Raw genomic sequence first — 27,610 nt, 5'->3', positions numbered from 1 at the left:
TGCACAGGGTGCATCTGTTTGTGCTCTGAGTTCTGACTATGTGTCAAGCAGCAAGCTAAGTAGGTGCCAGGCTGATCTGCGCTAGTAATGAGTTATGCAAACGTTCCATTACCAGACACCAGAGACACACTGGCGTAACGCAGTTACTCTGGACCCCCGCAAGGTTGGAGTTCGAGCCCTCCAACCTACCACAAAGTGTAGACTACCAATCACTGTCTATGGTGCGGTCTATGGTCCTGACATTGTGAAACGTCTATGCGAGGGCATATCTATTGAATTGATGTGCTTTCTTTAGTGCCAGGGCATGTATAGCTTTTCTTTAGCTAATGGATAAATGTTGATTAACAGGCCTATTTGGTGGTCATATTCTTATGTTAAGCCTAACATTTCACAAAACTACAGTAGCTTGCGAAAGTATTCACCCCCCTTGGCATTTTTCCTTTGTTGCCTTACAACCTGGAATTAAGACTTGGTTAAAACCAGTGAGGTCCAACACAGTAAGACCGCCCTCACACAGTGTAGGAACATCATTTTTTCACATTGAGGTTTATTTTTCCTTATATAGTTCAACCGTATCTTATCTAATAGGGCGCAAATTGATTTCGGACTGTCAAGACAAGAGAACACATAAGAGGTTCTAGGCAAGACTTCAGCCTTAGTCACCAAAACTCTTCCTTGAATGGACAAATCTCTGCCTAACCATGAGTTGAACTTATTTTTCTATAGCTGAGACAACTGGGGAAAGATTAAAGGTTCTTCATTCTCTCCTTTTCTTTTGTAATTTGTATCCCTAAATAAGTCACTGTGCCTTTGACTGGAATACTGCAAGCTTCAGTGATATCAGTACCTTTCAATGCTAAAAATGTCACCCTTTTTCAAATTCAGATTTAAACCTGAGATCTTTGAAAAAGTTGTAATTACATCAAGGGCTGGAGAATGGACTATTTGGGCAACCTTGCCTTTCTCCTCTGTTGACTTCAAATCTGGGTGATGCACCATTGGCAACTTTTACTTTTTAGCTGCTATTTATGAACAAAATAAATAAAATACACATCAAATAGCCTAACAATGAGGAAGAAAGTAGTCAGATTGAGGATAAATTCCGCCACTATTTATTGTTGAACTCAGCAAATGTTGTCTGGCTAATAGCCTACAAAAATGGGATGCATTATTCAAGGTAAATTAAATCAAATTAAATCTAACTTAAGAGACTCCCCTGAAGTCCTCAGGAGACCAGATCCAGGTTGCAGCACCCATTGTTTTCTATACTGAATATTGCCAAGCCAGACAGTCTTTCCCGAGACATTGTGCTACACACAATTTAAACTTAGTCTTGAATAATGCATGCCAAGATATACCAGAGATAAGGAACTGTTTAAAGCCTAAAGAATCAAACACTTCCTAGCGCATATGGAAATTACTGGGTGTCCAGTACAGAGACACTAGATAGAGGCCAGAGGAAAGAGAACTCCTCCGGGTGAAAACAGCACAATTCTCAAAGGGTCCTGATACGACACAGAGAGAGAGCGAGAGAGAGCGAGAGCGAGAGCGAGAGCGAGAGCGCGAGAGAGCGAGAGCGAGAGAGAGAGAGAGAGGCGAGAGCGGCGAGAGAGAGCGAGAGAGAGCGCGAGAGAGAGCGAGAGAGAGAGAGCGAGAGAGAGAGCGAGAGAGAGAGAGAGAGAGAGAGAGCGAGAGAGAGAGCGAGAGAGAGAGCGAGAGAGAGAGCGAGAGAGAGAGAGAGAGAGAGAGAAGAGAGAGAGAGAGAGAGAGGAGAGCGAGCGGTGCGAGAGAGAGAAGAAGCGAGCGAGGCGAGCGAGCGAAGAAGCGAGCGAGCGAGAGGAGAGAGAGAAGAAGCGAGCGAGCGAGCGAGAGAAGAGAAGAAGCGAGCGAGCGAGAGAAGAAGCGAGCGAGAGAGAGAGAGGACAGAAGCGAGCGAGAGAGAGAGAGAAGAAGCGAGAGAGAAGAAGCGAGCGAGAGAGAGAGAAGAAGCGAGCGAGAGAGAGAGAGAAGAAGCGAGCGAGAGAGAAAGAAGCGAGCAGAGAGAGAGAAGAGAAGAAGCGGAGCGAGAGAAGAAACGAGCGAGAGAGAGAGAAGAAGCGAGCGAGAGAGAGAGAAGAAGCGAGCGAGAGAGAGAAGAAGCGAGAGAGAGAGAAGAAGCGAGAGAGAGAGAAGAAGCGAGAGAGAGAGAAGTGAGAGCGAGTGCGAGAGACATGCCGTTTTGGGGTCCCTATTTTTTTCACAGGACCTTGCAAATGCACATGTTCTATGGGCCTAATAGTAAAGACATGTCATTTAACTGTATATTTTTTTATGACCTTGTAATTTAACCAGTCATGATGTTTCATCATATTGTCAAACAAATCAATTCAAAAAGTAGGCTACCTGAGCATAACACCTGAAAAGGTGCTGAGATTCGGGACTGTCCCGGGATGACAAGTGCAGCGACATTGATATACAGTATATATTTTTAACAGGACACAGAGGTGGGGGTGTAAACATTGTATTAATCTTTACCACTGTAGCAGTACAAGTTGCATTTTAAACAAATAGGAGAATGGTTAAATTAGCATTATTTAGAGATCCCCAATGTTTGACTGTTTTTGAATTTAGGGGGTCTGAGACTGCCCTGGGCACCCGTAATTCACACTCTGGCTGTAGATGAAAACTGACTCTTCATAGAGAGAGTAGAAAAGAGAGAGGCAGACAGAGATCTTCACATCTTCTGGGTAAAGTGAGAGAAGTCAAGCTTGTCCTTTAACGTGTCTGTGGTCACACTATTACCGGACACACTAATGACACGCGTAGGCCTCACAGAACCACATGATGACATATGTAGCTGTGTTCTTTCGCCACTGACACATACCAACTCACTCAGTCTCTCTGACATACACAGACACACTCTCTCTTTTTTTACCTCTCAGCTCCTGTCTCTATACTGTAGCTGTTTGCCACCCTTTACAACCCAAATTGGATATCTCTTTCTTAGACTTCAGCCATCTTTTTGTTGGTCACTCTACCTATGACTGTGTCCTTCTTCCTTCCTCGCTCTCATTCATTTCTGAGTAAGCTAAATCAGTCCACCCACTGGGGAGCCAGACCCACCCAATCAGATTGAGCAAAACAATTCAATGAATGTACATCTAAGCGGAATGACTTTTTCCTTCCCTCCAGGCCTGAGCACACACACTTTCTAGTAGGTTTAAATTGAAGATATGGCAAATAGGAGTGGCAACTTCGTCCGCTATTATCAACAGTAATTTTCCATCCAAGTTGTCAGACCCCGTGAGTCTGAGTCAGGCTTATAACAGGGAGCATGTAAACAGTGTGCAGCAACTCCAGTGGCGGTATTCCGACAACTCTCCATTTGACGTCAATCAATGATTTACTCAAGTTGTGCACACTTACTACCTCTGAATTGGACACAATGTCTTTGTCATGGTTTTGATCCTCACCAGATCTGTAGCTGCACCCTAAAAGCAGACCCTTTTTTCCCAGATCTCTCTGAGAGAAAGCTGTCTGTAACTAAATGCAGCCGCTGCCACCCTCAGATCACATGGACATAGTTCAGATGAGAGATGGCCAGGTCTTCTTTCCAAGGCCTGTGACATGATCAATCAAACATATCACAATCTACCCAGCACGTTGTCTCGCCTGGCAGTTTGGGCCTAGTTGTCTTTCCAACATGGTCTCAGAGCATTTTGTATTATTCTGTACATAAATCTGAGAAACTCCATTTAGTATGATATGTTATATTTCGTATGGTATGTATTACTTTGTGGATGTCCATCACCTATTTCGTATGATATGTTACAAATTCAAATTCATAATATACACTAAATGACCAAAAGTATGTTAACACCTGCTCGTCAAACATCTCATTACAAAATCATGGGCATTAATATGGAGTTGGTCCCCCCTTTGCTGCTATACCAGCCTCCACTCTTCTGGGAAGGCTTTCCACTAGAAGTTGGAACATTGCTGCGGGGACTTGCTTCCATTCAGCCACAAGAGAATTAGTGAAGTTGGGCACTGATGAGGGGGCGATTAGGCTTGGCTCGCTGTTCCAATTCATCCAAAAGGTATTTGATGGGGTTGAGGTCAGGGCTCTGTGCAGGCCAGTCAAGTTCTTCCACACAGATCTCGACAAGCCATTTCTGTGTGGAGCTCGCTTTGTGCTGAAACAGGAAAGCGCCTTCCCCAAACTGTTACCACAAAGTTAGACGCACAGAATCATCTAGAATGTCATTGTACATCCATTTTATATGCCAACCCAACCACCCTCTTTTCATTTTTGCCTTATATAAACATCTGCCTTATGCAACCATACCAAATGTAACATATCATACTAAATGGATTATCTCGGATTTACGTACAGAATAATACAAAATGCTCTGAGACCAGGTTGGTCTTCCCTAGCCATTAGGGCCTAGAATCGTATAAACTGATCCTGCAAACCAGAGAGCTCCCAATCCAGCATAGTCCTGGATTTTGAAGCATGCTCAATTGAGAATCTTCATTGAAAGTATTTTTTTGTCCAGGACTAGGCTTATTCTGTGTACAGGAAACCGGTTCTAAGTCTCTTTCACGTAACGACAAAGACTACAAACTATCACTGTCTTTACACATGTCAAGCCATTTGAGTATGCATTTCAAAGTCGCTATGGATTAACATGTCTAAGGTGATAACGTGTCATCTTTCAAGACATCACTTCCGCCTACAGGCCAACTGCTACTCTCACTTTCTCTCTCTCTCTATACTCTACCATCTTTGAATTATGACAGGATGATGAAAAACATCAAAACAGCCTGTGTAGAACTTGCTTCACTAACAAAAATGTCCAAATCTGATGGGTCAAACAGAAACTCACAGAAACTCACAGAACAGAAACTCACATCCGCAAAAAGATTCTACCAGTCACACCTGCACTACCTGAGCATGCACAAAGCCCTGCAATCATGTACCCTTTTTATTCTATCATGCTGACCTAAACTATACTATTTTATTTTTACATGGTCCTCCAGCAACAATAGTGGATGCATAAACCAGCCAGCACAGTACACTTTGGCTCAGCTCAGTAGTATGAATGAACCCATTAAGACAGCAAACTACTAGTACCTGTATGTCTGGGGAGGGTGTTTCCCTGCCCCTCTTCCTCTTGTAGGTGAATAAATTCCAGATCCGTTGCCATAGGAATGATGCCACCAGACACATGCTGCCTACTATCCAAATATCCTTATCCTTCAGAAAGTTCTCCATGGTAACCGCTGCTCTTCCTCTTCCTCCTCTTTTTAGTCTCAGCTCAGGGCTGGATGATTTCAATCTGTCGCTCTCTTGTCGACGGCGGCGACGATCAGGTCTCGTGGGGTGATCGGCAGCGGGTTGGGGTTGTTGACATGGGCACCACAGCGGGCGCCAGCAGTTACGAAATAGTGAGGCCTATCTTTCAGTCTCTGTCTGACTGATCTGATCGCACTGTCATTCAGACACTCCCCCCACTCCTCTCAGTCACTTAGAACAGAACGACAGGCACGTCTCTGTCCAGTCACGCTGTGCCAACCCCCCCCCCATTGACCATGTTCCCCTGACCCCCGACCCTCCACCCTGCCTGCCAAGGGACCTAAAAGGAGAGAACATGCTGTCTCAGAGACGAGAGGGGGACAGGTGGTTGTGTGTATGTGTGTGCTCCGTTGGCTCTGTGCCAAATGGCACCCTATTCCCTGTAGAGTGCATTACTTTTGACCAGAGCCCTTTGGGTGCCATTTGGGACACAGCTCATGCCTGGTATCCTTTAACTTCGTCCACAGCACTTCATGCCTGCAGAGTATATTCTCCATACTCTTGCCTACATCCACAAGGCACTAACTATTTCTGTTGTTGTGGAGTTGCTCGCTCCTCAGCTCTATTTTTCTCTATATCTTTCTCTCCCTTCCTCTCTCTCTCTTGCAACCCACACACACACACACACACACACACACACACACACACACACACACACGCTCCTGTGTTGGCAAGGTGCTAAGTATATATCTGTTGTGCACCTCTCTCTCACTGACACACACACCCTCAGACAACACATACAGTGCCTTCAGAAAGTATTCATACACCTTGACGTATTCCAAATATTGTTGCGTTAGTCCCTGAATTAAAAATTGATTAAATATACTGTAATCCAAAGAACAAATAGGACAGCACTCTTCAGCGTGCAAGGCAATGACAATCAATGTCACAACATTTCAATTTAAGTTAATTTACCAGAGTGCTGTCCTATTTCTGTTCTATAGTTTCTGCTCTGACCTGCACTGTCAACTGTGGGACCTTATACAGATAAGCATGTTTCTTTCTAAATCATGCCCAAGCAATTGAATTGGTCACAGGTGGACTCTAATCAAGTTGTAGTGACATCAAGGATGATCAAAGGAAATTGGATGCACCTGAGCTCAATTTAGAGTGTCACGGCAAAGGGGTGCAAGATTGATTGTCTATTGAACAATAGCAAGGGGAGGAATACTTGTGTAAATAAAATAATAAAACATTCTGAACTGCATTGTTGGTTAAGGGCTTGTAATTAAGCATTTCACGGAAAGGTCTACACCTGTTGTATTTGGCGATTATATAAAATTGGATATTTGTGTATTTAATTTTCAATCATTTTGCAAAAATGTCTAAAAACATGTTTTCACTTTGTCATTATGGGGTATGAATTCAGGCTGTGAAACAACAAAATGTGGAATTAGTGAAGGTGTATGAATACTTTCTGAAGACACTGTAAAATGGTAGGTAAAGCGATGACTTGGGGGACAGCGTATTGAGACAGGTCCACTGTCACTGATATCGCCACCCTATCTGGACTGCGGTCTCTGGCACCTATCTGTCTGACCAGAGGGGTTGATTTACGGTCGACCGTGCGACGCCACCTCTACACACTGTGAACCATATCCCAGCAGTGGTCGAAACCTGGTCTCCTGGACCTTTAACAGGCAACAGCAGGTGGGAGAGCATAGAGCAGGTGTGCTCCCCAATTGGCACCCTATTTCCTATATAGTGCACTATTCCCTATGGGTCCTGGTCAAAAGTAGTGCAGTATATAGGGAATAAGGTTCCATTTGGGATGTAACCAGGGGTTAGAGAGCAATACCTCTTAGATGTATACTGGAAAATAATCTGACCTCAGTAAGGAACAGGGGCCTCATTTATCAAAGGTGCGTGTGCACAAAAAAAAATACTCTAAACCTAACATGCGCCGGTTTTCCCACAAAGGTTGGTATTTACAAATGTTGAACTTGACGGAAAAGTGTCTCCACTCAAATCTCAGGTCATGCACATGCACAACTTCTAGTGGTTGAGCAACTGAATTACAAGTATATTGTTCTTTGGGGGGAAATGGAGGTGTTTGATGCATGGGAACAAATATTAGGCAACCATTTATCCAGTGCTCATTCAATAGCCAACCATGCTTGAAAGTAAATAGACTGCTACGGAGGGCACTGTCATTTATCTCAAAAGCCTATTTGAGCCTATTTAATGCTATTTGGAGAACAGCAAAAACAAACTAAAATTACCCCAGACATCAATTATCACTGCAATATTAGGTTCAAAGGTCTGCAGAATGGCGTGTAAAATGTACTACTCGACCTCATCATACATAGGCTACATTGACTCATTTACTTGTGGAACAGGCATACAGTGCAACATGAAATAGATGCATAAAACACGCTATCAAGGCCGACTTCAAACACCAACCTCAGCGTGAAAGTAACCAGAGCATAAAACAGCTGACCGATTGCAAACTGTGCCAGATAAATCCTACACATGCATTCAAATAAAAGGCAAACATCAAAGGACATACTAAGGCCTACAATCGACAAGGACAAATGAAGACAAACAAATCCGACCAAGGAATTAAGAAAATCACGAAATACAAAAGGAAAATCTACACATTTAAGGCCTTACCTGTGATTCAGCACCGCATCGGTACAGGTAGGCATAGTGGAGCTCCGTGGCGTGTTGCTGAATGAACAGCGTCTCTGTCTAGTAGCCAGCAAGAATTATTCCTTTAGTGGGCAGTTAGGATTTTTTTGGGACACATTTGAGTAGTCTACAATGCTTATATGAACATCATAACTGGCATGCAGATCTTTAGAAATGGTAGGATCAATTATAAATTGGCACTCGTGAAAAAGATCTACAGAACCTCTGCAATGGGCTATACTTGTGGAACAGCACATAAAGCATAATATGACAGTGTAATTGTGCTGTGCGCTTCCCACCAAAATTGTTGCTCTGCATTGAGAGATGTTCCTTATGTTTTTCATTTGCCTGTCTACAGTACATTATTCACCAGAGAAATGAAACATTCTGATAATATTGAAGCATTGCATCAACAAGGTGACTAAGAGTATTGAAATATTGTATCAATAACAAACAAGAGCGGCTCTGAGAATATTGAAAAATGGTTTAACAACAAGACTTCAAGGATATTAATATTGTAACATAGTAGCCCCCCCCAAAAATCAGTTTGTCTCTGTCTGATATTATTGTAGTAATATAGACACACACACACACATATACATACATACATACATACATACATACATACATACATACATACATACATACATACATACATACATACATACATACATACATACATACATACATANATACATACATACATACATACATACATACATACATACATACATACATACATACATACATACATACATACATACATACATACATACATACATACATATAGTACCAGTCAAAAGTTTGGACACACCTACTCATTCAAGGGTTTCTCTTTATTTTTACAATTTTCTACATTGTAGAATAATAGTGAAAACATCAAAACTATGAAATAACACCTATGGAATCATGTAGCTTTTCCAAAAGTCTTGAAGGAGTTCCCACATATGCTGAGCACCTGTTGGCTACTTTTCCTTCACTCTGCAGCCCAACTCATCACAAACTATCTCAATTGGGTTGAGGTCGGGTGATTGTGGAGCGTATGATGCTACAAGCTTGGCTCACCGGTATTTGGGGAGTTTCTCTGCAGATCCTCTCAAGCTCTGTCAGGTTGGATGGGGAGCGTCGCTGCACAGCTATTTTCAGGTCTCTCCAAAGACGTTCGATCAGGTTCAAGTCCAGGCTCTGGCTGGGCCGCTCAAGGACATTCAGAGACTTGTTACGAAGCCACTTCTGCGTTGTCTTGGCTGTGTGCTTAGGGTCATTGTCATGTTGGAAGGTAAACCTTCACCCCAGTCTGAGGTCCTGAGCTCTCTGGAGCAGTTTTTCATCAAGGATCTCTCTGTACTTTGCTCCTTTCATCTTTCCCTCGATCCTGATTAGCCTCCCAGTGCCTACCGCTGAAAAACATCCCCACAGCATGATGCTGCCACCACCGTGCCTCACCGTAGGGATTGTGCCAGGTTTCCTCCAGATGTGATGCTTGGCATTCAGGCCAAAGAGTTCAATCTTGGTTTCATCAGACCAGCAAATCTTGTTTCTCATGGTCTGAGAGTCTTTTGGTGCCTTTTGGCAAACTCCAAGTGGGCTGTAATGTGCCTTTTACTGAGGAGTGACTTCTGTCTAGCCACTCTACCATGCTGCAGAGATGGTTGAACTTCTGGAAGGTTCTCCCATCTCGACAGAGGAACTCTGGAGCTCTATCAGATTGACCATCAGGTTCTTGGTTACCTCCTTGACCAAGGCTCTTCTCCTTCAATTGCACAGTTTGGGCGAGCGGCCAGCTCTAGGAAGTGTCTTGGTGGTTTCAAACTTCTTCCATTTAAGAATGATGGAGGCCACTGTGTTATTGGGGACCTCCACACAATCCTGTCTCAGAGTCTTTTTGCTCTGACATGCACTGTCAACTGCGGGACTTATATATAGACAGGTGTGTGCCTTTCCGAATCATGTTCAATCAATTGAATTGACCACAGGTTCACTCCAATCAAGTTGTAGAAACAACTTAAGGATGATCAATGGAAACAGGATGCACCTGAGCTCAATTTCGAGACTCATTGGTATTTCATAAGGTGTTTCTGTTTTTTGTTTTTTTGTAAATTAGCAAACATTTCTAAAAACCTATTTTTGCTTTGTCGTTATGGGGTACTGTGTGTAGATTGATGAAGAAAAACAATTATTTAATCAATTTTAGAATAAGGCTGTAATGTAACAGAATGTTGAAAAGGTCAAGGGGTCTGAATATTTTCTGAATGCACTGTATCTCCCCTGACGTGGGCATGTTTTCAATACAAACTCCTTTTGTCGTACAGTACTCCATGTAAGGCATCCAGACCTTTTGAAAGTTGCACAGTATGCCTCTTGTAATAAATCAAATCTAGTGAAACATGACTTGACATTTCTGCCATCTATTGTGACATTGTTGGAGGATAACCAACCATCTAATTAATGGCAATGCATTTCTTAGCTGCTATAAGTGCTAGGTTACACGGTCTCTTCTGTCAGTCTCCAGTATCAACATTTCCAGCAAACAAAAACAGGGAGGAGGGAGAATCTGTAGACATGCTGAGATGAAAGAACATACTTTTTGCCAGAATTCAGCCAGCCTTCAAGTGAGCAGAACATATGCAAATATGTCCCCTTTTGTGTTGTACACCTCCAGCAGCATTACATTTTTGAGTGCATGATATTCAGTTTAACTGGCATATAGTATGTTCTATAGATGGTCTTAAACTGCAGTAATTTATGTCTGAGATGATATGAACATGACTGGGCATTCAAACATATCTGTATCCATTCATCATCATCAATTGTGTCTATCAGGTCTTCCTCACGTTTTTGGTTCACATATTTTGTCTCATCAGGAAAAGCCTCTATCAAACCTTGATACATTTTGGAAATCAACTTTAGAGGTCTGTCAGACTGCCTTAAAATAGTTTCAATCTTTGAAGCTTCTGGCATGTCCAGTGTTTTCTGCACAGAGAGACAAAACTGCACATTTAAAAGTGGCCTTTTATTGTCCCCAGCACAAGGTGCACTTGTGTAATGATCATACATTTCTTGATTTGCCACACCAGCCAGGTGGATGGATTATATTGGCAAAGGAGAAATGCTCACTAACAGGGATGTAAACAAATGTGTGCACAAAATGTGAGATAGATAAGCGTTTTGTGCATATGATACATTTCTGGGATGTTTTATTTCAGCTCATGAAACATGGGACGTGTAAAGTACTTAAGTAAAAATACTTTAAAGTACTACTTAAGTAGTTTTTATGGGGTATCTGTACTTTACTTTACTACTTACATTTTTGACAACTTTTGCTTTTACTCCACTACATTCCTAAAGAAAATGATTTACTTTTAACTCCATACATTTTCCCTGACACCAAAAAGTACTCGTTACATTTCAAATGCTCAGGCAGGACAGCATTATGGTCCAATTCACGCACCTATCAATATAACACATTGTCATCCCTACTGCCTCTGATCTGGCGGACTCACTAAACACAAATACTGTGTTTGTAAATTATGTCTGAGTGTTGGAGTGTGCCAGCCGTCTGGTTTGCTTAATATAAGGAATTGTATGTATAGTATTTACTTTAACTTTACTTTTACTCAAGTATGACAACTGAGTAAAAAAAACGAATAATGCAAGCAGAGCAGAATTAAGCCGATACCCGCTAAAATCCAGAAAAGAGCCGTTAAATTCTACAACCATCTAAAAGGAAGCGATTCCCAAACCTTCCTTAACAAAGCCATCACCAAAAGAAGAGCCCCCTAACCAAACTGGTCCTGGGGCTCTGTTCACAAACACAAACAGACCCCACAGAGCCCAAGACAGCAACAAAATGAGACCCAACCAAATCATGAGAAAACAAAAATATAAATACTTGACACATTGGAAAGAATTTACAAAAAAACAGAGCAAACTAGAATGCTATTTGGCCCTAAACAGAGGCGACACAGTGGCAGAATACCTGATCACCGTGACTGACACAAAATGAAGGAAATATATTGTACAGACTCAGTGAGCATAGCCTTTCTATTGACAAAGACCGCCAAATGCAGACCTGGCTCTCAAGAGAAGACAGGCTATGTGCACACTTCCCACAAAATTAGGTGGAAACTGAGCTGCACTTCCTAACCTCCTGCCAAATGTACGACCATATTAGAGACACATATTTCCCTCAGATTACACAGACCCACAAAGAATTCCAAAACCAATCAAATTTTGATAAAATCCCATATCTATTCGGTGAAATACCACAGTGTGCAATCACAGCGTGATATTTTGTGACCTGCTGCCACAAGAAAAGGGCACCAAGTGAATAACAAACACCATTGTAAATACAACCTATATTTATGTTTATTTTATTTTTTCCTTTGCTAACATCATTACAACACTGTATATAGACATAATATGACATTTGAAATGTCTTTATTAGTTTGGAGCTTTAGTAAATGTTAATGTTTACTGTTCATCTCTTTATTGTTTATTTCACTTTTGTTTATTATCTATTTCACTTGCTTTGGTAATGTAAACATATGTTTCCCATGCCAATAAAGCCCTTAAAATGAGAGAAGAGAGCGAGAGCGAGAGACGAGAGAGAGAGAGAGAGAGAGAGAGAGAGAGAGAGAGAGAGAGAGAGAGAGAGAGAGAGAGAGAGAGAGAGAGAGAGAGAGAGAGAGAGAGAGAGAGAGAGAGAGAGAGAGAGAGAGAGAGAGAGAGAGAGAGAGAGAGAGAGAGAGAGAGAGAGAGAGAGAGAGAGAGGGAGAAGAGGAGAGAGAGAGAGAGAGAGAGAGAGAGAGAGAGAGAGAGAGAGAGAGAGAGAGAGAGAGATCTGATTTAAATAGCCAGGAATCTTGAGTTACACTTACATGCAGCCCAGAGTCTAATTGGAACCTTTCTCTGGGCTCTCATTGGCTGTTGCTTGGGCAAACAGTGGTATAAATAGAAAATGAAAGCAGAGCACAGTTCATTTGCTGCTCAGCCTGCAGAAGAGAACCCACTTCTGCTGTGGTGCACAAACAGCTATTTTGTAAGGAGAATTTACTTGAAATTATCGTGATAATCTTGCCTACTTTAGTTGTATGCACTGACAAAAATACATTGCTGTGACGAGACCACTTTCTTTGGATATCTGACCTCTACAAGCCCACACACTTATGGGCACATGTAAAAAAAAATCAACAAAGATGCAGTATAGCGGAAAAAAAACAATTATGGCATGTTCAGTAGCAGCACATTACTGTGGCTTTCTGGTTAACTATTGTGAAATATCCCTACATTTTACTCAGTCCCTAGACACCACCTTGTGGCTCTAAATAATTATATGCTGGATTCAGTGCCGTCCTCACCATAGTTCCACAGTAGCGTGTGAGAGGGGCTCTCAATGCAGATTCACAGAGCCATAGCCTCCACTAGTGTTAGAAGTGAGGTATTACATCAGACTGTGTGTGCTGTGTTCCATGTTCGGCCTGTTCAACATAGCGAACGTTCATGTAAACTTGTGAGATCAGGCAGCTTGCGAGGCTAGAATAGATCCTGCTACGTTCCAAATTGGTCCATATTCACTACTTTTGACCAGGACCAATAGGGTGCCATTTGGGATGCAAATCCTGCCTGGACTAGAGGAGCTGCTTATTTAAAGCAGCTGGGATCATACGTAAAACAAGCTGGTGATACTGAAGGTTGTGTAAACGTAGACTCTTAAAAAATAAATAAAGGAGAGACGCACACTCTAGGAGCTCAGATGCAAAAATGGTAGGTCCAACGTTTCGACAGATAAGCTGTCTTCATCAGGGTAAATGTAGCTGCCATTTTTGACCAACAGAGGGCAGTACAACACCACAGTAAGAAAGCACCTGTACCTTTACAGTACAGAATACATAAATAAATAAATGCACACCAGTGGAGGCTGCTGAGGGGAGGACAGCTCAAAATAATGGCTGGAACAGAGAGAATGGAATGGCATCAAACACATGGAAATCATGTGTTTGATATATTTGATACCATTCCACCTATTCATCTCCAGCTATTACCACAAGCCCGTTCTCTCCAACTAAGGTGCCACCAACTTCCTGTGATGCACACATAAACAGACAAACACACACACACACAAACAAACACATACATAACCACAGGCTTAAAACAAAGCTCTGAATAGGAGAGTGAACACACGGTTTAATGCTTGTCCTCAACAGGGCCACGTTTAGGCTGTATTGGTGGTGAGGTAAAGATAGGGGTAATAGTCCCAGTGGTTTTGTCAGAAATCCTTTGATTGGCCGTAGGGCCAGACAGACTACCAGGACGTGTATTCCGAGCATGCGCTGACCAACTGGCAACTGTCTTCACTGACATTTTCAACCTGTCTCTGACTGAGTCTGTAATACCAACATGCTTTAAGCAGACCAACATAGTCCCTGTGCCCAAGAACACTAAGGTAACCTGCCTAAATGACTACTGACATGTAGCACTCATGTCTGTAGCCATAAAGTGCTTTGAAAGGCTGGTAATGGCTCACATTCACACCATTATCCCGGAAACCCTAGACCCACTCCAATTTGCATACCACCACAATAGAACCACAGATGATGCAATCTGTATTGCACTCCTCACTGCCGATTCCAACCTGGACAAAGGAACACCTATGTGAGAATGCTATTTCTAATTGACTACACTCAGCGTTCAACACCATAGTGCCCTCAAAGCTCATCACTAAGCTAAGGACCCAGGGACTAAACAGCTCCTTCTGCAACTGGATCCTGGACTTCCTGACGCCCCCCCCCCCCCCCCAGGTGGTAAGGGTAGGCAACAACACATCCGCCACACTGATCCTCAACACAGGGCCCCCTCAGGGGTGCGTGCTCAGTCCCCTCCTGTACTCCCTGTTCACTCATGAATGCATGGCCAGGCATGACTCCAACACCATCATTACGTTCGCCGATGACACAACAGTGGTAGGCCTGGTCACCGACAACGATGAGATAGCCTATAGGGAGGATGTCAGAGACCTGGCCGTGTGGTGCCAGTACAACAACCTCTCCCTCAACGTGATCAAGACAAAGGAGATGATTGTGGACATCAGGAAAAGGAGGACAGAGCACCCCCCATTCTCATTGACGGGGCTGTAGTGGAGCAGGTTGAGAGCTTCAAGTTCCTTGGTGTCCACATCCTCAACAAACTATCATGGTCCAAACACACTAACACAGTCGTGAAGAGGCACGACAAAGCCTATTCCCCCCCAGGAGACTCACAAGATTTGGCATGGGTCCTCAGATCCTCAAAAATATATACAGCTGCACCATCGAGAGCATCCTGACTGGTTGCATCACTGCCTGGTATGGCAACTGCTTGGCCTCAGACCACAAAGCACTACAGAGGGTAGTGCGTACGGCCCAGTACATCACTGGGGCCAAGCTTCCTACCATCCAGGACCTCTATACCAGGCAGTGTCAGAGGAAGGCCCTAAAAATTGTTGAAGACTCCAGCCACCCTAGTCATAGACTGTTCTCTCTGCTACCACACGGCAAGTAGTAACGGAGCGGCAAGTCTAGGTCCAAAAGACTTAACAGCTTTTACCCCCAAGCCATAAGACGCCTGAACAGCTAATCAAATGGCTACCCAGACTATTTGCATTGCGTCCCCCCCCCCCTTATACTCTGCTGCTACTCTGTTTATTATCTATGCATAGTCACTTTAACTCTACCTACATGTACATATTACCTCGACTAACTGGTGCCCCTGCACATTGACTCTGTACCGGTACCCCATTTATATAGCCTCGTTATTGTTATTTTACTGATGCGCTTTAATTATTTGTTACTATTATTTTTTATATTTTACTCATCTATTTTTGACTTAACACTTATTTTCTCTTAAAACTGCATTGTTGGTTAAGTAGCTCCTTTAGCACCTCAGACTCAGTGACCACCTGCAGGGTGAAACTTTGTTATGGGGCAGGGGAAAAAGAGGGAGGAGCATCGGGGCTAGTAGCATTAGAAGAGGTGGGAGATGAGGAAATGTTAGATGGGCAAGGTGGTATGGCTGAGTCAAATAGGAATCCTGACTTAATGAAGTGGTGATTAAAGAGCTCAGCTATGTGCTTCTTGTCAGTAACAACCACATCATCAATATTACAGTGACTTGCAAAAGTATTCACCCCCTTAGCATTTTTCCTATTTTGTTGCCTTACAACCTGGAATTAAAATATATTTTTGGGGGGGTTTGTATAATTTGATTTACACAACATGCCTACCACTTTGAAGATGTGTTATGAATTGTTTGAATAATGACTAAATGATGTATACATTTAGCTAGAACTAGAACTAATTGAATTCTACCCTGTTTTTCTGTATTGATAAATAATGTTAGTTCATAAGAAAGAGGTTATGTAGCATGTACATGGGAAGAGAGGAAGGTATGTGTGTGCCTAAAGAAAACAAAGTGGATCATTAAACTATGTTTGAACCGACCCGGCTATAACTCTGGGGAGATAAGACATGGAGAACTGGAACTGTCAGCTGTGTGGTAATAAACTTTGGTGAGACTCCAGGAGAAAAGAGAATCCAAAGTTTAGTGTGTATGTGCGTAGGTTAAGAGAAGGTATTAAAGGAACGTTTTTGTATATACACGGCAGAGCTCTCTAAATAAACATTCCTAAAAATTGTAGCTGGGCCTCCGCCTGATTCATTTCAACCAGTTTCTTACAAATTCTGGGTTTCAAGCTGAGTAATTAATTCAATTGGGTACTTTTTCTTGTGAAACAAACAATAAATTGGACAAAAAAACTGAATAGTTACGCACGCTCAAGTTTTCACACCCCCAAAGTAAATACTTTGTAGAGCCACCTTTTGCAGCAATTACAGCTGCAAGTCTCTTGGGGTATGTCTCTATAAGCTTAGCCACTGGGATTTTTGCCCATTCTTCAAGGCAAAACTGCTCCAGCTCTTTCAAGTAGGATGGGTTCCGCTGGTGCACAGCAATCTTTAAGTCATAACACAGATTCTCAATTTGAATTGAGGTCTGGGCATTTTTCTAGTCCATTCCAAGACATTTAAATGTTTCTCCTTAAACCACTTGAGTGTTGCTTTAGCAGTATGCTTAGGGTCATTGTCCTGCTGGAAGGTGAACTTCCGTCCCAGTCTCAAAAATTTGGAAGACTGAAACAGAGTTTCCCTGTATTTAGCGCCATCCATCATTCCTTCAATTCTGACCAGTTTCCCAGTCCCTGCCGATGAAAAACATCCCCACAGCACCACCATGCTTCACTGTGGGGATGGATTTCTCGTGGTGATGAAAGGTGCTGGGTTTGTGCCAGACATAGGGTTTTCCTTGATGGCCAAAAAGCTCAATTCTAGTCTCATCTGACCATAGTACCTTCTTCCATTTGTTTGGGGAGTCTCCCATAATGCCATTTGGCAAACACCAAACATGTTTGCAATTTTTTTTCTTCAAGTATTGTCTTTTTTCTGGCCACTCTTCCGTAAAGCCCAGCTCTGTGGAGTGTACGGCTCAAAGTGGTACTATGGACAGATACTCCAATCTCTGCTGTGGAGCTTTGCAGCTCCTTCAGGGTTATCTTTGGTCTCTTTGTTGCCTCTGATTAATGCCCTCCTGGTTCGTGAGTTTTGGTGGGCGGCCCTCTCTTGGCAGGTTTGTTGTGGTGCCATATTCTTTCAATTTTTTAATAATGGATTTAATGGTGCTCCGTGGGACGTTCAAAGTTTGATCTGTACTTCTCCACAACTTTGTCCCTGAGCGGTTTGGAGAGCTCCTTGGTCTTCATGGTGTCGCTTGCTTGGTGGTGACCCTTGCTTAGTGGTGTTGCAGACTCTGGGGCCTTTCAGAACAGGTGTATATATACTGAGATCATGTGACAGATCATGTGACATTTAGATTGCACACAGGTAGACTTGATTTAACTAATTATGTGACTTCTGAAGGTAATTGGTTGCACCAGATCTTATTTAGGGGCTTCGTATCAAAGGGGGTGAATACATATGCATGCACCACTTTTCCATTTACATTTTTTTCTTTCTTTTGAAACAAGTTCTTCACCAATTTGGACTATTTTGTGTATGTCCATTACATGAAATCCAAATAATAATCCATTTAAATTACAGGTTGTAATGCAACAAAATAGGAAAAACGCCAAGGGGGACGAGTTTTGCAAGGCACTGTAAGGGACATGGGCAGCTGTGAGGAGGAGGGTTTATTCTCCAGGTCTTCAATCGTTTTCCAGAACTTCTTGGAGTTAGATCCACAGAGAGAACTGCTCCTTAAAGTAACTAACTTTGGCCTTCCGGATAGCCTGAGTGCATTTATTTCTCATTTGCCTGAACGAGAGCCAGTCAGCCTGAGTATGTGCATGCCGAGCCTTTCGCCGAATGCAATTCTTGAGGTGGAGTAACTCTGCCAGATCACGGTCGAACCAGGAGCTGAACCTGTTTTTAATTCTCATTTTATTTATGGGGGTGTGTTTGTTAACAATACCACTGAAAATATTTGTAAAAATGTCCAAGCGTCTTCAACAGAGGAGATCAAGCTGATTCTATACCATTTTACAGAGGCCAGTTCATGTAGGAAGGCTTGCTCATTAAAGTTTTTTAGCAAGCGTCTATGACAAATCAGGACAGGTCGTTTCACTGAGCAGCCATTACGAACAGGCTGTAAAACAGTGATAACTAAGGTCATTACAGAAAACACCAGATTGATATCTATCAGGATTATTTGTGAGGATAACATCAAGGACAGTAGCCTTTTCTGGGTGTTTGGAGTCATACCTTGTGGAATTGGTAATAATCTGAGAAAAATGTAGGGAGTCCCATTGCTTTAGGACTTGGTCAGGTGATTCAAGCATGTCCCAGTTTAGGTCACCTAGCAGGACAAATTCAGACATAGGGCCAGGAGAGAACTTAGGGCAGGTGCTCATGTAGGACGATAGCATCCGACAATAGTCAACAAAGAGCTATTTGAAGTTTATTGCTTAAAACCAGCAAATCAAATTGTTTGGGGACAGACTTGGTGGAGACAAACGAGCACTGAAGGTGATCCATGGTAAATATTGCCACTCCCCCACCTTTGGAAGATCTGTCTTGCTGAAAAATTTTATAACCACAAACATTAGTATTCAAAACACTCTTCCTTAACCATGTCTCAGTATTGACCGACACATCTGGATTGGAGCTGTGAACCTACACTTTCAATTGATACATTTTAGGTAATGAGCTTCTAGTGATAACATGCAGAAAACCCTGCTTTTACGAGAGCAGAAATCAGAGCACAAGTCAGAATTGGGGCTAGCAACAGTAGATGGGCCAGGGTGTACATGCACATTTCCAGATATCATCAGCAGTAATACAATCAAGGCACGGCAGAGGACAGGGAGAGCTTAGCAGTGTTGATTTATGACATTTGAATGTGCATTAAATGGCAACAAGATCATATTGCAATTTCATCAGGTAACATGAATACAAAGCCGGCGAGAGGTGGTTAGAATAGGATGGGAGAACAAAAGTCTGTGTTTTTTAATAGAGAGTCAGAGTCCCGAGTGTGCGAACAAACATAGTCTGTCCCATGGTTGGGTAACAAAGAAAGTTCATAGTCAACAAAGCATGTAGGAGTCATGAAGCAAATAGAAAAATATCAAAATGCACAATAATTTTTTAAATATATAACAACTTGGGGCTAGCCATTGTAAGTTCAGAGTCACTCGCCCCAACAGTGTGTATGTGCTGGAGGCGAGCGAAAGCTCGGGAGAGAGGGGGGAGTGTGGTAGGGGTACCTGTACCAGACATGGGGAGACAGGCCAGGGCAGATGGTGAACAGATCACCAGGTGGAATCCAAGCAGCAGTGCAGCAGGCAACGGGAGTAGGTGTCACACCCTCTTGGGAGAAGCTTTTATTTCTGGAGGCAGATTTCTTGTAGAAAATGCCAGCGGATGGTCTCTGAACAGAGGGATTTCTGGATTTTGGTGGAGCAGGCTGCGAGAGACTCCTGCCACTTGTTGGGCCCAAAGATCTCGACACCTCTCACTTCACACCTCAGTGCTAATTGAAGTTGTATATGGTCTGCCCTAGCAAGCCTGGCAGCCTTAAAATGATCTGACCCTATTTATTTATTTTTTGTCTAAAATTACATACCCAAATCTAACTGCCTGTAGCTCAGGACCTGAAGCAAGGATATCTATATTCTTGATACCATTTGAAAGGAAACACTTTGACATTTGTGGAAATGTGAAATTAATGTAGGATAATGTAATACATTAGATCTGGTGAAAGATAATCAAAGAAAGAAACGTGTTTTTTTTCATCGTCTTTGAAATGCAAGAGAAAGGCCATAATGTATTATTTCAGGTTAGGTACAAATTAGCAGTATATGTGCAAAGTTTTAGACTGATCAAATGAATCATTGCATTTATTTTCAAGTCTGCCCAAATGTGCCTAATTGGTTTATTGATACATTTTGAAGTTAATAAATGTGCATTCTCCTCAAACAATAGCATGGTATTATTTCACAAATTTAAGCTTTCTGCCCATACTGTATAAGATATGTCTATGTCCTGGGAAGTTTTCTTGTTACTTACAACCTCATGCTATACACATTAGCCTACGTTAGCTCAACCATCCTGCGTGTGTGAGGGGGGGCACACCGATCCCGTAGAGGTTAACTAAGCATTCAGACCCCATAAAGTAAAATATATAATTGTAATGTACTTAATTTTTCATTTTATTCATTTTTCTTCTTGGCTTTCAAAATAGCATCAGACCAAACACTATTTCACTCAGTTCCTAATATAACAGCAATAATCATAATAGGCAGCCGTAGCCTATATACAGTTGAAGTCGGAAGTTTACATCCACCTTAGCCAAATACATTTAAACTCAGTTTTTCACAATTCCTGACATTTAATCCTAGAAAAAAATGCCCTGTTTTAAGTCAGTTAGGATCACCACTTTATTTTAAGAATTTGAAATGTCAGAATAATAGTAGAGAGAATGATTTATTTCAGCTATTATTTTTTTCATCACATTCCCAGTGCGTCAGAAGTTTACATACACTCAATTAGTATTTGGTAGCATTGCCTTTAAATTGTTTAACTTGGGTCGAACGTTTTGGGTAGCCTTCCATAAGCTTCCCACAATAAGTTGGGTGAATTTTGGCCCATTCCTCCTGACAGAGCTGGTGTAACTGGGTCAGGTTTGTAGGCCTCCTTGCTCGCAAACGCTTTTCAGTTCTGCCCACACATTTTCTATAGGATTGAGGTCAAGGCTTTGTGATGGCCACTCCAGTACCTTGACTTTGTTGTCCTTAAGCCATTTTGCCACAACTTTGGAAGTATGCTTGGGGTCATTGTCCATTTGGAAGACCCATTTGCGACCAAGCTTTAACTTCCTGACTGATGTCTTGAGATGTTGCTTCAATATATCCACATAATTTTCCTTCTTCATGATGCCATCTATTTTGTGAAGTGCACCAGTCCCGCCTGCAGCAAAGCAGCCCCAAAACATGATACTGCCGTCCCCGTGCTTCACGGTTGGGATGGTGTTCTTTGGCTTGCAAGCCTCCCCCTTTTTCCTCCAATCATAACGATGGTCATTATGGCCAAACAGTTCTAATTTTGTTTCATCAGACCAGAGGACATTTCTCCAAAAAGTACGAACTTTGTCCCCATGTGCAGTTGCAAACCGTAGTCTGCCTTTTTTAATGGCGGTTTTGTAGCAGTGGCTTCTTCCTTGCTGAGTGGCCTTTCAGGTTATGTCGATATAGGACTCGTTTTACTGTGGATAGATACTTTTGTACGCGTTTCCTCCAGCATCTTCACAAGGTTATTTGCTGTTGTTCTGGGATTCATTTGCACTTTTTGCACCAAAGTACATTCATCTCTAGGAGACAGAACGCGTCTCCTTCCTGAGCGGTATGACGGCTGCGTGGTCCCATGGTGTTTATACTTGCGTACTATTGTTTGTGCAGATGAACGTGGTACCTTCAGGCATTTGGAAATTGCTCCCAAGGATGAACCAGACTTGTGGAGGTCTACAATTTGTTTTCTGAGGTCTTGGCTGATTTCTTTAGATTTTCCCATGATGTCAAGCAAAGAGGCATTGAGATTGAAGGTCGGTCTTGAAATACATCCACAGGTACACCTCCAATTGACTCAAATTATGTCAATTAGCCTATCAGAAGCTTCTGAAGTCATGACATCATTTTCTGGAATTTTCCAAGCTTTTTAAAGGCACAGTCAACTTAGTGTATGTAAACTTCTCTCCCACTGGAATTATGATACAGTGAATTATAAGTGAAATAATCTGTCTGTATGTCACGTTCCTGACCTGTTTTCTCTTGTTTTGTATTTATTTAGTATGGTCAGGGCGTGAGTTGGGTGGGTTGTCTATGTGTTGTTTTCTATGTTGGGGTTTTGTGTGTTCGGCCTGGTATGATTCTCAATCAGAGGCAGCTGTCAATCGTTGTCCCTGATTGAGAATCATACTTAGGCAGCCGGGGTTCACGTGTGTTTTCGTGGGTGTTTGTATTTCGTGTCAGTGTTCGTGCCACACGGGACTGTCTTTCGGTTTGTTTCGCTTTTGTTATTTTGTTTCGTGTAGTGTTCAGTTTATTGTTAATAAATCATGGACACTTTCCACTCTGCGTCTTGGTCTGATCCCTATCCCTACAAATCAGCCGTTACACTGTAAACAGTTGTTGTAAAAATGACTTGTGTCATGCACAAAGTAGATGTCCTAACCGACTTGCCAATACTATAGTTTGTTAACAAGAAATTTGTGGAGTGGTTGAAAAATCAGTTTTAATGACTCCAACCTAAGTGTATGTAAACTTTCAACTTCAACTGACTAGGCTATGGCTGTGAGTCCAAATGCAAGCTGAGTGCAATTCTCTGCTGGGTGTGGGAAATCAAGTGCGCAATGTATTGTCTGACATCAGTTAAATGATCATTAGCCTATAGTGCCTAACTATTGCCTGTAGTGCCTCCTACTCAGTGGTGTAAAGTACTTAAGTGAAAATACTTTAAAGTACTACTTATGTGTTTTTTTGTGGTATCTGTACTTTACTATTTATATTTTTGACAACTTTTACCTTTACTTCACTACATTCCTAAAGAAAATGTTGTACTTTTTACTCCATACATTTTCCCTGACACCCAAAAGTACTCATTACATCTGAAATGCTTAGCAGGACAGGGAACTGGTCCAATTCACACACTTATCAAGAGAAAACCCCTGGTCATCCCTATCTGATCTGGCGGACTCATTCAATTATGTCAATTAGGTCTGAGTGTTGGAGTGTGCCACTGGCTATCTGTAAAATATACTTTTACTTTTGATACTTAAGTATATTTTAGAAATTACATGTAATTTTGATACTAAAGTATATTTTAACCAAATACTTTTTGACTTTTACTCAAGTAGGCTTTTAATGGGTGACTTTCACTTCAGTCATTTTCTATTAACGTAACTTTACTTTTACTCAAGTATTACAATTGTGTGCTTTTCCCACAATTTCTCCTACTGGCCCTCCAACACCACTTCCAGCAGCAGCTGGTCTCCCATCCAGGGACTGACCAGGACCAAAGCTGCTTAGCTTCAGAGGCAAGCCAGCAGTGGGATGCAGTGTGGTATGCTGCTGGGTATGAATCAGGGTTTGGGGTAGAGATGAGAGGATGAGGGGGTACAGGTGCAGGTGAGGATTTGGTTGCAAGACTTACCTGTTGGAGAGGGATATAGGTGAGGATCGTGGGTGCTAGCCTTACTTTTTACAGGACTGTTGGAGCTAGAAACACAAGCATTTCGCTGCACCTGCAATAACATCTGCAAATCTGTGTAGGCAACCAGTAAACTTTGATTTGATACAGGTGAGGAATGGGGTGAAGACCCTACCTGTCGAGGGTAAAGGGTAAGAGGATGGATGGGTATAGGTTAGAGGATGAGTATATAAGAGGGTTAGGATATGAATGAGGTTTGGGGGTACAGAGGAGAAGATGAGGAGTACAGGTAATGAGTGGTCGGACGTAAGGCCTACCTGTTGTGGGTCTCCCTCCAGCTCCACATGCTTCAGCTCCCAGAAGCTCCTCATGGTCTCCACCTTCTCCAGGTGTCTGAAGAACGCCAGACGGCCCAGACGAAGGCTGTTGCTATGGTTACGGATCACCTTTAGCCGCTCCATCTTGTCCCCAGCAGGGGAGGAGTTGGAGCAGGGCTGGGACCATGGCACCCCCGACGTCTGGGTCTGATGGACTCTTCCATATTGCTTCCTGCTTCCTGAGGTCGACTCACTACTACAACCCTCAGAGCATGGAGAAGGCTTCTTATCTGACCTACAACAGCAACGTCAAACAAACAAACAAAATGAGATCAGTTTGAAATAGAATCAAATATTGTACTATTTTATTGCTCCCGAGAGGGAATTCGTTTGTCTCATCTGATACTGAATTGCACATTTACAGGTCCTAATACAGTATCATTCAATCATCCATCAGTTTCCAGCTCTGTTGAAGCAGTCTATATCTGGAGATGATGGCAGTGCTTTGAAATACCGGTAGCTGTAAAGCTCTCCCTCACTAATCTTGCTAATCCTCCATGCCAGTGGGACAGTTTTACAATCTAACTCTGTTGAGTGATGATACGGAGGAGGCATCTATACTGATACACCCTCTGAATGGCACACATACAATTCATGTCTCAATTATGGATTTAACAAGTTACATCAACAAGGGATCATAGCTTTCAGCTGGAATCACCTGGTCAGTCTATGATCATAGTCAGGTGTTGCTAATGTTTTGTACACTCGTTGCACGTAACTGCGTAGCGGCAATGGTGTTCCCAGGCTTTACCATTACAAAGGTCATCTCAACAAGTGTATATAGCATGACAAGTCCTTTGGGGTGAGTTTCTAAAAAGCTTCGAAACACTAAGTAACATCATTTTTGTCCGCTGCCTATAATAGATGTAAGATGATCTTAGTGCTTTCAGGAAACCCAATTTTGTCTGGTTTTGATGATTTGGGAACTTGACTGTTCCAAACAACTACTTCAAATTATTCTTAATAGTTCCTGAACTGTATGAGTCTGTGAGACACTTATATCACCAGATCAGCAAGTGGTCAGCAGGCTCAGGTTAGTATTGTGCTGACCCTAATCATACTGCACTGGTGTGGATGTTATCTTATTACACTGTCCTTTCCAGCGGGGCTCCAGCAACTACAGGGATTCGTGACCAAGTCAGAACAGTGCAGCTTGACTCGGCTCATTAGTGTTCATAAAGGATTTTACAGACGTCATCGAGGGCCAGTGGTCTGCGGGTTCAGGTTAGCACAAGTCCTGCTGCCTCCGTCCCATCCCAAACCTCCCCCTCAAGGTCCTATTTCTTCTTCCTCAGAATCAAGGGACTATTTCTCAGTGTTGGATTTCAAAACAATCTCAGTCAGCAGTGTTGAAACCACACAGCCTGTCAGGAGCACACCTGTTCTTCCTGCCTATTTCTGTCCTGTTCCACACACGGTTTATTCTTCAACATTTAAAAGCAACTTCTACATTATATAAGAAGCCAGAGGCCTGGATACTATTCCTGCAAGGTTTCTTATAGATTCTGCTGAGCAAATTGCCTCTTGTATTATGCATATCGTTAATCTCTCTCTTGAACAAGGCTTCTTTCCCAGGGACATGAAACACACAGAAGTTATGCCTCTGTATTAGAAGGGGATAGAGTCTGACCCTGGGAATTATAGGCCTCTATCTATCCTCAGTATAACATCAAAGATCCTGGAGAGATTTGTACATTAGAAAATGTATGAATTACTGTATGTCAACAAACAAAGTCTAACGTATGATTTTCAGTCAGGTTTTAGTAAAACATACTCCACTGATTCATGTCTACTTTACTTGACTGACTACAAGATCCTTGGTGTCCATGTCACCAACAAAATATCATGGTCCAAACACACCAAGAAGAGGGCACAACAACACCTATTCCCCCTCAGGAGACTGAAAAGATTTGGCATGGGACCTCAGATCATCAAAAAGTTATACAGCTGCACCATCGAGAGCATCCTGACTGGTTGCATCGCCGACCTGGTATGGCAACTACTCGACCTCCGACTGCAGGCACGACAGAGGGTAGTGCGTATGGCCCAGTACATCACTGGGGCCAAGCTTCCTGCCATCCAGGACCTCTATACCAAGCGGTGTCAGAGGAAGGCCTTAAAAATTGCCAACGACTCCAGCCACCCTAACCATAGACTGTTCTCTCTGCTTCCGCATGACAAGCGGTAACGGAACACCAAGTTTAGGTTTTATCCCCAAGACATAACACTTCTGAACAGCTAATCAAATGGCTACCCAGACTTATTTGCATTACCACCCCCACTCCCCCATCCCAATCACCAGCCAACGCTTAGAGCCCCCCATTTTACACTGCTGCTAACTCTCTGTTTATTATCTATGCATAGTCACTTTACTCCTCTACCTACATTAAGTTTACATTTTTTTACATTTAAGTCATTTAGCAGACGCTCTTATCCAGAGCGACTTACAAATTGGTGCATTCACCTTATGATATCCAGTGGAACAACCACTTTACAATAGTGCATTCTAACTCTTTAAAGGGGGGGGGGGTTAGAAGGATTACTTTATCCTATCCTAGGTATTCCTTAAAGAGGTGGGGTTTCAGGTGTCTCCGGAATGGTGGTGATGACTCCGCTGACCTGGCGTCGTGAGGAGTTTGTTCCACCATTGGGTGCCAGAGCAGCGAACAGTTTTGACTGGGCTGAGCGGGAACTGTACTTCCTCAGAGGTAGGGAGGCGAGCAGGCCAGAGGTGGATGAACGCAGTGCCCTTGTTTGGGTAGGCCTGATCAGAGCCTGAAGGTACGGAGGTGCCGTTCCCCTCACAGCTCCGTAGGCAAGCACCATGGTCTTGTAGCGGATGCGAGCTTCAACTGGAAGCCAGTGGAGAGAGCGGAGGAGCGAGGTGACGTGAGAGAACTTGGGAAAGTTGAACACCAGACGGGCTCAGCGTTCTGGATGAGTTGTAGGGTTTAATGGCACAGGCAGGGAGCCCAGCAAACAGCGAGTTGCAGTAATCCAGACGGGAGAATGACAAGTGCCTGGATTATGGACCTGCGCCGCTTCCTGCGTGAGGCAGGGATCGTACTCTGCGAATGTTGTAGAGCATGAACCTACAGGAACGGGTCACCCGCTTGATGTTAGTTGAGAAACGACAGGGTGTTGTCCAGGATCACGCCAAGGTTCTTAGCACTCTGGGAGGAGGACACAATGGAGTTGTCAACCGTGATGGCGAGATCCATGGAACGGGCAGTCCTTCCCTGGGAGGAAGAGACAAGCCTTCCGATCTTTGCCGAGTTCAGCTTGAGGTGGTGATCCGTCATCCACACTGATATGTCTGACAAGACATGCAGAGATGCGATTCACCACCTGGTTTACAGAGGGGGGAAAGGAGAGATTAATTGTGTGTCGTCTGCATAGCAATGATAGGAGAGACCATGTGAGGATATGACAGACGCAAGTGACTTGGTGTATAGCGAGAATAGGGAGAGGGCCTAGAACAGAGCCCTGGCGACACCAGTGGTGAGAGCACGTGGTGCGGAGACAGATTCTCGCCAACG

At 43.0% G+C, this 27,610-nt stretch overlaps 1 protein-coding gene across 1 annotated transcript in view; it reads right to left on the bottom strand.

The window, feature by feature from the left end:
• LOC111971173 (myosin light chain kinase family member 4-like) overlaps positions 1-27,610 on the bottom strand; it is a 66,239-nt gene that overhangs the window by 23,336 nt on the left and 15,293 nt on the right. The window contains exon 2 of the mRNA XM_023997962.3: positions 24,012-24,306. Coding sequence (XP_023853730.1) covers positions 24,012-24,306 — 295 coding nt within the window. The remainder of the gene's footprint in view (positions 1-24,011; positions 24,307-27,610) is intronic.

The sequence above is a fragment of the Salvelinus sp. IW2-2015 genome, linkage group LG13 (genome assembly GCF_002910315.2).
Source record: "Salvelinus sp. IW2-2015 linkage group LG13, ASM291031v2, whole genome shotgun sequence".
NCBI lineage: Eukaryota > Metazoa > Chordata > Actinopteri > Salmoniformes > Salmonidae > Salvelinus > Salvelinus sp. IW2-2015.
The sequence above is the reverse complement of the archived record's forward strand: the minus strand, read 5'-3'. Positions and strand labels throughout refer to the sequence as shown.